The sequence below is a fragment of the Alosa sapidissima genome, chromosome 12, assembly GCF_018492685.1.
Source record: "Alosa sapidissima isolate fAloSap1 chromosome 12, fAloSap1.pri, whole genome shotgun sequence".
NCBI classification, from domain to species: Eukaryota; Metazoa; Chordata; class Actinopteri; order Clupeiformes; family Clupeidae; genus Alosa; species Alosa sapidissima.
The window spans coordinates 2,685,092-2,695,993 of record NC_055968.1 but is presented as its reverse complement, the minus strand read 5'-3'; the positions used below and the strand labels follow the sequence as shown (position 1 = coordinate 2,695,993).

The window sequence follows — 10,902 nt, the reverse complement described above, 5'->3', positions numbered from 1 at the left end:
GCCTGCTACTTTTAGCTGACCAATGCCGAACTTGAAATTGCGACTAACGTAGGCTCGTTAGCAGCCTAACCTAACTCTCTTAATGTTGCACCCTGGTTATGAGACTAACTCAAAAGTAAAGTAACGAGTAACACATTACTTTCCAAAATGACTAACGAGTAAAGTAATTCCTACAATTTAAAGAAGTAGGCTAATGTTTATGATCAACATTTCTGCTGTGTTGGACTATGATGTTACCACGGAGTTGAAATATTTATCAAACGCGAGTGCCCCCCTACCGATGACCCAATGCCCCTCCAGTAGATCTGCTCTGGGCTGACTCTGATTTTCCTCCGTTTTGCAAAATAATTCCATCCACAAGGATGCGCAAAAACAGCTGTTCAAGACTGTCAAAAACATGTCAATCAAACAGATGGTGATATTGGACAATTGGAGATCTGACAACATTTTAAAGAAAAGGGGAAATGTCACAATCCAAAAACTCCATTTCCCCTGTCCACATGCAAACGGAAATCTCCAGTTTTCGTGTGGACTAAAGGCAAAGACGCATTTAAAAAAAAAAAAAAAAATCCCAATTTTTATTTAAAAAAAATACACATCTATGTGTAGACATGGCCTGAATATCTTTCTGTTTGAGATGTTTGTATTGCCCTGATGAAGGTCCTTTGACCAAAAGTTTGCAGTTTTTTTTTCATTAAAAGATTAAATATAAGTGTGCAATTTTTTCATTTCTTTTTTAATTTGAAATTTATTAAAAAGTTTAAAAACTTTAAAAAGTGGAACTTCCGTTTAGCTTCAGCAGATATAAAGTGAAATATTTCAAGACAGTTTTTGTCTTCCACCTGAATATCTGGCCCGTGAACTAAAATTAGCAGCACAGTAGGGTGGCTTTCAAGAAATCCACTTTATTTACATTTTCAAAAAATATTTTTTGAAATGTACATATCCAAGGCCAATATAGTTCAACGCAGTAAAATACCAATTGTGTACAATTGAAAAACAATTTCAAAGCAGTTGAGTTATATTGTGTACATTTCCATAAAACCTGAAACAAGCTTCAATTTCAGAAAGGTACTGACACCTTTCTATTATTAACACAGCATACAGTTAAAGACTGATCACAAAAGTAAACAAGTGCAACATCTCAGGATATTTTAGTAAGTCATGTCTAAATCCTAAATGGAAGAAAGAACTACTGTACTATGTACTATCTCTGTATGTATACACAAGATTTCCAAAATCATTTATACAAATGGAAAAGCCCTTGTTCACCATTATTTCTACAGTATACAAAAACCTCACCCTAAATCCTGCCTTGTGTGTAGCTCACATGTGTACATGCTTAACAAGATTAACTGTGCCACCAGGCCAGAAGCCCATTCTAACATTAAAATGTTTTACCAATTCAATATTTTATACATGTAAATAGATTCATACAAATGCAAAACCTGGATATAATGAATCCACAGTGATTGGTTGAAATAGAATATAGCCAAATTGTACATAAACCTCAAATGTAAAATCAATTTATAAGAGGTAGCATAACCACTGCTTTAGAAGTTATCGATAACAATATCACCATACATTTTGTATCTAAATTACAAGTGACGGCAATGACTGACACATCTCTCGTTTTTTTTTAATCAGAAGAAAACACAAGATTGTTAGGGGTAAGTTTACATGGTGATCAACCGATGTTCTGACATTTCATATATTCAATGCACATGAGGTTACCCTGTCACCTCCCATGTTAAAAGTTCATTTGATGTTTTGTCTTCTGATCATAAATCTGAAGTGTGCTGTGGAACATCGGTATATTAGCAACAATCATTTGGTTTGTTAAAATAAATCAAACTAAAGAGTGATTTTTATAAGGAGAACCACTCCATTGGCCACCAAAAAAAACAGACGTAGAATACTGACTTCATTAATCAAGACACTTAAATCTTGAAACGGACATGAAGTTCTTTTAAGTCAGGATATGCAGATTTCAGGAGGAAATAACTCTACTTGATCTCCTCTCCTGGATTTGGGTCAGCACATCCTCTGTGTCCTTTAACAAAGCATCAAAAATGCCATCAGCCAGCTGCATCTTAACATATAGTTCATCTTCGTCATAGTTCACCCACTGAGACTCTTCGTCATGCAACTCCTGGACCTTAAAGAGAGAGAAAACAGGGAATTCAAACTTTACTTTAATGCAGCAGTAGTTTTTCTTCTAAAACAAGTGAGCAGAAAGCCAGACAATTGATTTCTCTACGACGTCTTTACCAATATATGATCGACTCGGTCGCGCTTTTTCCTTCCAAACTTAAGCATTTTCTGCCAGTCAGTCTTCTGGTTGTGCTCTCTTTTCAAACCGTACAACTTTAAAACCTCTTCTGTAAGAAATGCCTGGAACAAAAATAAATAGGTTACAAATCATGTTGGAATCATAAAAAATCATTTGAAAATGACCAAATATCTTGTACAAGGTAACAAACCTGAACTGTTTGCATGTCCTTCATACATTTAATTCCATGAAAATATGAAGACTTGATGCGCTGAGGCTTCATCCATTGAGGCTGTTCTGTTTTATGATCCTTCGCAAATATGTCCTTAATAACCTCCCACGATAAATCAAAAACAGCCTGAAAAACAGATGCAATTATTGTAAAAGAGTCATTCTATGAAACGGGTGCCTTTTCCACTATAACATTTCCAAAATGTTCATCAAAAGTAAACTTATTTTCAATGTATTCACAGCATTAAAGACAAGATCACCCTCCAGAAATCATATTTGCCCACCTCAGGCAAGTACATTGTTTTACATTGAAAAATAATTGATGATTTATGATAAAATGGCTCTAGTTATCCACGTTTCTTGGGTGCTCTACAGTGTTTCCTCTATGTTTATTTCAGCATGGCGGCAGCAGCATGCTGAAAATTGCAGTTTAACAATAAACAGCAATGTTAATCCGAAGTACCTTCGGTTTTATACCATAAATATAGGCTATTGTTTTTATAGACGTTACAGACAATAGTGCCATGCGCTATCAAGAGTGCTACACATGTTTGTCAACATTGCAAAAACTACAATTTTCTTTTTGCTGCCACTGTTAAAAAAAAAAATCTAGCGGAAACACTGGCTCTACATACTGTAGGCAGACATTATTAAAAAGTTGTCTGTGATTTAATTTCAAGTAACAGTATGCTATTTACAGACAAAACAAGTTAATGTGATGGGGTGGTAAATCAAACCAAGGGACACAAAAAATAATAAAATATTTACCAAAAAACATGATTTTAATCTGAATAAATATGTCTAATGTCATTAGGAAAATATATTTAATTCTGAAAATAACAAATGTTAATGATAAGAAAATAACATTTACATGGTGATATTTTAAATGTAAATGTCATGTTGGTCAACACGGACACATGGAAATTATGGCTTCTCGATTATGGCAAAAATCATAATCATGATTATTTTGGTCAAAATTTAAATCATGATATCATCGATTAATGATAGTTCATTTGGAGGTTGAGTACATTAGCCACATCTCTTTCCACAACCGCAGAAAAATATCAATAATAGGCTATAATAAAGAAAACTAGATGTACCGCATAGCGGTACAAAATATGACCGCCGCTCAGTCCTGTACATCCATTCCGCGAAAATAAATCACACTTCAATTTGTCTCCATCTTTTACTCCATCCCCCACTCTTGAAACTTTTGTGTATGCTTGTTTGGCATGCCTGTGTGTGTGTGTGTGTGTGTGTGTGTGTGTGTGCGGCTGCACAGAAAGTAGCCTACTTGTGCTGAAAAGGTGAATAGATTGTAGAATAGCCAAAGAAGATGTAGCATTGTTATAAAACCTTTAAAATCTCTAAACAATCACAAGTAGGGCAGGTCATCACAGTTCATCCATTGCAACTGGATTGATGAAAGGTCACTTACACCTGTAGGCTACATTGTATTTGGGAAAAGCAAAAGGTATCAGCATAATGTTATTTATTTATTTATTTATTTTTTATGTATTTATAAACAAAAACATCTCTGTCAGTTCCATGCCGTTTTCAACAGCTATCAAAAACAAAGGTCATTTTTGGATGGATGGATTTTTTGTGAATATTTCTTCTTCTACATAAGATTTTAGTCATCTTTAGTTCATGTAATACTTTATTGTCAATGCACAAATTAAGTAGTAGTCTGAAACGTTATTGTTAATGCACAAATTAAGTAACAGTAGTCTGAAACGAAATGCTGTTTTACATCTAACCAGTGGTGCAAATAACTGACATGTCCAAATGGGCCTTGATGAAATGCGTCGCTAGACTGTTCATACACATTTTAACGGGCCAAAGTTGAAGAGCTTTTGTCCGTTATTGTTCGTGCAAATATAGGCTGATTCATGTTCCCTTGCATTGTGTAACTGAGGTCCATGGCTAGTCTGGCTTTCATCAGACCAAGCTCAATCTTTTAAGAAATCAAAAAATAAATAGCGGGCAGATCAGGCTGGGTTCACCCAGCCTAGTCCATAGGCACCCGATATTGTTTAATTTTCAGATTGAGATATACACGCTCTGGCTATTCTAAATGCAAAAATGCATTAGGGAGTTATGACAAAACTGTAACTAACAAACTAGATCCTAATAGAAAGCTGTTAGCTTCCCTAAGCTACAGGTAGGATTATAAGGTAGGCCTATTTACAACATAAATTGTCAATAGGCTATGCTGGCGACACAAATAAAATCTCCTTTGGAAACCAATGGCTTACGACTTACAGTATCAAGCGGACTTAAACTGCCATATCGTGGCGAAAAGTTGTAATAACATTCACGCAGTTCCATGAGTCAAGGAAAGCGCGACTGAAGTAGCCACTTCTAAATGGGACCCACTACACAGTAGCTTAAGGTGTGTTGCTAAAGCAGCCATAATGAAATGAAGGTGTCATTGTTTGGATACTTCACACACACGTGCTTTTTAATTTCACAGACTACAACTACCAAGCTGGAATCAAAGCACATCGATTCCCCTCTCACACCCTGCACGCACTTAAAACAAAATAAACAGGCGTCTCAGTCTCACGCATGTAGGCAAAACTGTATCAGACCGGTGTAACGTTGGTAAATCTTCCATTGCACAGAATGATTTTGTAGCACGTGCAATAAATGACAGTCGAAAGATACAAACAGTGCTGCTATCAATTTGCTTGGTATAACCGCATTTATAGTTTTCTATATCAAATGCAATCAATCAAATGGGCCTCCATCACTCAACCAACGCTAACGGTAACATTACCTAGGTCCTTATTGATATTACAAGATTAACGTACCTGCAGTAAAAACCAAGCATGTCCGATAAACATCCTCACTTCATCCTCACTTACACTTCATGTGAACATCGTCCTGTCCTTATTAGATGTTCGCTGCGGTAAATTACAGTCCTTGTAGGAAGTGTCCATTATTTTTTCAACACACTTTTAACTTTCAAAAAAATTACATCTCACTGCAACGATGCGCCATCTAGTGGACAAACGACTACTTATCGCCAATACTGAAAATGCAGCCATGATGATGATGATGAATATTTTGGCTTTCTTTTGATCCTATTGAATTTGTAATTATGTATCGGCCGTTCTAATACCGATAGTATGTGGGTGCCTGTGTGTGTGCATGTTTATATGTGTGCACCGCCATTTACAGGCCAATGAGTGTACAGTCACTAAATGTACACATAACCTAATTTTTTTAGCCCCCCCCATGGATGAAATTCTACGAAACTTGGCATACCCCCAGACCCCCAGAGAATGCCAGGTCAATCATACACATAAAATTTGGTGCAGTTCTGAACATCTTAACTGAAGATAGGGGCGATTAAAGCAGAATAATATTGCATTTTCATTTTTGACCGGGGCGGGGGGGGGGGCAAATCACAAATGAGTGATTATGAGCCAGGTTGATGTGGGCCCTTGAGACCAACATACCATAAAAGATTCACAGAGAACTGTGTCTGCCCTACCCTCCTTTCGGGGGGTCCAGTCCAGCGGGGGGGCTGCAGATGAAAACGAAAAATGACAGTTCCATGCTATCCATGTGGGGGTACATGCCCACCAAGTTTTGTGTACCCCGGTCTTTCAGTGTCCCGGGAATCCTTGTTGGTGTACGTCACTAAATGTACACATAAATTATTTTATTGTAAGGCCCCCCATGAACGAAAGTACACAAAACTTGGCATGCATTCAGAGGGTGTCATAATGATCCTACACTTTTAATTTCGTGCAGTTTTGACCTTGTCAGCCAGAGATATTGAGATGAAAACACCTAATTTTTTGCTTTTTAATTTTTAACTAGGTGGCGCTATACATTAAATAAGTGGTAATGGGATGGGTTGACATGCCCCCTTAAGACCAACATACAAAAAAAAGGTGGACCTCCTAGGCCCTACGGTTCTCGAGATATTCACAGAAAACTGTCTCCGGCCACCTACAGGCCAGTTGGTGTATAGTAACATAAATTAATTTATTGTGTGGCCCCCCATGAACGGAATTCCACAAAACTTGGCGTGCATACAGAGGGTGTCATAATGATCCTACACTTCCAATTTCGTGCAGTTTTGACTATGTTAGGTCACAGATACCTTCAATTACACCACCTCATTTTTACTTTTTTGTGTTTAACTAGGTGGCGCTATACATGAAATGAGTGGTTATGGAATGGGTTGACATGGCCCCTTGAGATCAACATACAAAAAAAAAATGGTCCTCCTAAACCCTACGGTTTTCGAGATATTCACAGAAAACTGTGTCTGCCCTACCCTCCTTTCGGGGGGTCCAATTCAGCGGGGGGGCTACAGATCAAAACGAAAAACGATGGTTCCATGCTATCCATGTGGGGTTACATGTCCACCAAGTTTCGTGTACCCCGGTCTTTCAGTGTCCCGGGAATCATTGACGGAAATTTGGGCATGCGAAAAAAAAAAAAAAAGAAAAAGAAAAAAAAAAAAAAAAAAAAAAACAATCTGACTAAACCTATATGACTGCCGCTTCGCTGCGCGGCGGTCATAATAAGGAAAACAAGTGAATTCTACTTCTGTCATGTTTGCAGGCTTGCCTACATTTCTGTGTGTATCTGTACTAGTTGGCTCTCTGTCCCAGTATATTAGCAGCTTTTCTCTTTCTCCACTCCTACATGTTTTCATTACTTATCTTTTCTTGGCTCTCTGCTTCAGCTGTACACAGCGCTAGTTACAATTTCGGCGTGGTTCATGATGCTACCTATTATTAGTGAACCGACTGCATGAGCATACTCACACACAACTTAAAACGGCTTGAGTGGCCTGTACACACGAGATCGCACAGCCCTAATGGAAATGTACTTGTGAAAAATGGTTAAAAACAGTGTGATAAGTTAAGTTAAGAATAGTATTTTCTTGTACATCATGTAAACAAGAACCCTTGAATTATTAGCTTCAGGCTTTAGAAACAGACTTTGGCTTTAGTTTGTGCATTTCATCTGCTATCGACGCAAATGGCACCCGTTTCAAAGAATGACCCAAAACCACTGTTCTTTTTTTTTTTTCTTAGAATAATGAACATGTTGTCCATGTCTAGCATGGCTAAAACCAGACCAATTCTGAATTGATCTCAATTGTGGAGCGTAACCAGCAGTGAAATTAAACTTAAGTTTGTAACAAACACGCTCTAAGGCTTCCGAAAGAGAGAGCTACAATACACATTAAAAGGTGGGGGGTGACCATTTCATTACACTATGCTGGCAATCAAAGTAGTGGACAGGCATTACACCAAAAATACAAACATGGATCGTCCACGCAATAAACCCAGGAAGTTTATTGCGTGAAACACGGTTGAATCACACAAACACGGTTGAATCACACAAAGACACAAGCATTAAATCTCCGTGCTTTATAGAATCAGTTTACCGGCGGGTTAAGAAATCTAGGCCCGCTATACCTTCTCAAAGTAAACGGTAACACTAAAGCAAGAGGCTACACTGAGATTTTGAAGGAAAAGATCAGGCAGTGTGCCAAGAAACCTGGTTAGAGTGCATATAGTTGATCTTAATAACATAAGAAGCTACAACAAATCCTGGAAAAAATTTGAGTTTTCTGAAATTAGTTTTTATAAAAAAAAGTTTATAAAGTCAGGATTAAAACCCTCAAATCTAAAGGTTGTGTTTTTCAACGCCTTCTGGTTATGGATTGACTTTACCTGTTTGTAGCTTTGCTTGCAGTAAGTGGCCTGGTTTTCACTCGTGGTATCCCCTCCTAAGAAATCTACTGAGGCCTGGGGTCTAGGAAATCCAGCCAGCGATGCACCCATTCCCAACCTGCACTTGTCCCAGATTTCCTGAGTTGCAGCATACACAAGTTTTTCCATTTCTGGTATACCATGCGGCACAATCATGACAGGTCTCTCAGGTATTGTGTTGGCTTGAAGAGGTAGCTCTGGCCTGGGAGGAGTCATCACCTGTTGTATTGGACCTGAGCCAAAAGCACCTGAAATACCTCCCTCCTGCCATATGTGGAGATGTTTCTGTCTTTGCTCTTTCTGAGAACTAAGACCAAAGTCCTCCTCAAACCAGTCTGGTTCATCTCCTAAAACATCCAACAGCTCTCGGCTAAGTTCCAGCTCAGCCAAGCGCTTAGCCAACTCCTGTTGCCCAGACGCATCCAACACAGGACTCTCCTATGGCAGAAAGGCCATTAATTGAGATTTGACACAATTACTCAAAATACAGAAATTCAAATATCTTGCTTCCGAGAGTTAATGTAGACACACACACACACACACACACACACACACACACACACACACACACACACACAGACACACACACCGACACACAATGAATAAAAAGGACTAGTTACTCACCTGTCGGTTATAAAGTTCTGGTGATGTTATATCCTCTTCCTCTTCATTGAACATATAAAACTCATCCATCTTAATGTTGGTTGAAGGTAAGCCTGTCTTTGTAGAACCGCCATAATCATCTTTCTTCAGATTGGCATCTTCTATCTTCTTAAGTTTAGCTTTTTGTATCTGTTGGTACTGTTTCACAGCGTCTGTCACACAGTTTTTAAAGAGCTGATCTGCAAATGTGTTGAAGCTCACTTTCTCATAGTTGTTTGAAACCTCACACTGTTCATCACTTTTATCATCAGTAGAGATCTTGGTATCAAAGCCCTTTTCATTGCTTAGTGAGTCAAGAAAAGTCAAAAGTTCCACTTCTTGACCCTGCCCTTTCAAGTTTGACTTCCCTAAGGTAGGCAGGGGAGAATGTCTGTTTTCTGTCGAAACCAGGTTGATTTCTATGCTTTCTCCATTAATTAATGAGCACTTTTCATCTTTGGAGTTATCTGAAATGAGGTTAGAGTTAGTCGGTTCCCAATTCAAAACTGGTGCCACAGAATCTTTCTCTAATGTGGTTAGCTTGTTTTGTAGTTCACAAGATCCATCGGTTTGATCAAAGTGACCTTTGTCTCCAGTGTAAAACATCTCATCAGATTTTTGGCTGTCATCATTTACATGGCTTTGTTGTTGCAATTGGTCCTTCAAAGGCTCTTTGTGTGATGTGTCATCAACAAAAGAATCCTCATCATCTGTGGTGTCAACATCAACATTACGACCCTCTTGAAGGCGAGAAATATGATTAGGAGAAACAAAGACACCATGGCCTGGTTTGCATTCAAAGTATACCACACGATCACAGGTTCCATCATTACTTCCTTCTGATGTATCAAGCTCCACTCCAGCCCAGAACCCCTTGGCAAACCTAGTTTGGCCTTTGAACCTTAATGTACCTAATTGAAGATTCCTCACAAGGACTCTTTCACCAATACTGAATCCATCCATTTTGTCCACTGCTGACAAAACCTGTGAATTAGAAGTGGACGAATCTGTGGATATTCCAGAGATTAAGTCCTCTCCTCCATCCTGATGTATGGATTTTGCAGTTTGGCTCTTGAGGTCAAGAAGGTGTTCAGAGTGGACATCACTAATCGATTTTGATTTTGAGGAAAGCTCTTCACCAATTTCATCCTCACTAATTGTTACAGACTTGTGGAATGATTTTCTTTGCTCTTCTGGAGTGGAGGGTGAAGAATGTTTGCCCAAAGCCGTTAGGGAAGACTCTGCCAAGGACTCAAAATCATCATTATAACCATCAGCTGAGGTTTTATGCTCCACTGTAGACATTTGATTTGGTAGGGAGGGTGTGGTTTCAACATCATCTGTACCATTGTGAGACTCCTCCTCAGGCTTGAGCTTAGAAGCACTATCCTGGCCATTTACTCTGCGGGACTCTTCAGCATGGTCTTTGCTACTCAGTGAGTGCAACTTCTTGACATCAGGCTCTGCAACAAGTTCCAGACTAAGGAAGACATCAGAGAGGTGAGCATGCTCACTTGTGGATTTTTCAGACTTCAGAGATTCTACTTCTGTTGTTACCTCTGCTTTATGTTTAGATAAAATGTTTTCACTGCCAGATTGTACTGTGGACAATGCCTGTGATGTATGCCTAGGCTGGGACTCAGATGACACCAGACTCTTTGGACTGTTAGAGAGGTCTGGACTACCCAAAACTGGTGTTGGAGTCACAGTGGGAGGATCTTCATCAGACAAACTCTCCTCATGGATCAAGCCTTGACCTGAAAATATATACACGTTTGAACAGACGCACAACAATAAATTAAGAGTTACGGTAATTACACATGAAAACATCTTTAAATTGACACCATACATGCAACATGCCAAAACAATAAAAAGAATAGTATCTTTAACATACCTCTATTTACTTGAAAATCTGAGATGGTCTGGTCAATTTCCACAGACTTTGTGCCATCTTCAGAACTGTTGCTTGTTTCTGGCCTGAGTAAGGGTGAATTCAAGGAAACTTAA

The 10,902-nt window shown here is 38.6% G+C and overlaps 1 protein-coding gene across 6 annotated transcripts in view; it reads right to left on the bottom strand.

The window, feature by feature from the left end:
• Positions 1 to 885: 885 nt before the first annotated feature.
• cep350 (centrosomal protein 350) overlaps positions 886 to 10,902 on the bottom strand; it is a 100,171-nt gene continuing 90,154 nt past the window's right edge. For all 6 annotated transcript variants that reach the window (XM_042056119.1, XM_042056121.1, XM_042056123.1 and 3 more), the window contains 6 exons: positions 10,790 to 10,872; positions 8,878 to 10,652; positions 8,215 to 8,691; positions 2,484 to 2,630; positions 2,272 to 2,394; positions 886 to 2,158 (listed from right to left, as the gene is read on the bottom strand). In XM_042056119.1, the coding sequence (XP_041912053.1) occupies positions 1,991 to 2,158; positions 2,272 to 2,394; positions 2,484 to 2,630; positions 8,215 to 8,691; positions 8,878 to 10,652; positions 10,790 to 10,872 (2,773 nt within the window). In that variant the 3' untranslated portion in view covers positions 886 to 1,990. The remainder of the gene's footprint in view (positions 2,159 to 2,271; positions 2,395 to 2,483; positions 2,631 to 8,214; positions 8,692 to 8,877; positions 10,653 to 10,789; positions 10,873 to 10,902) is intronic.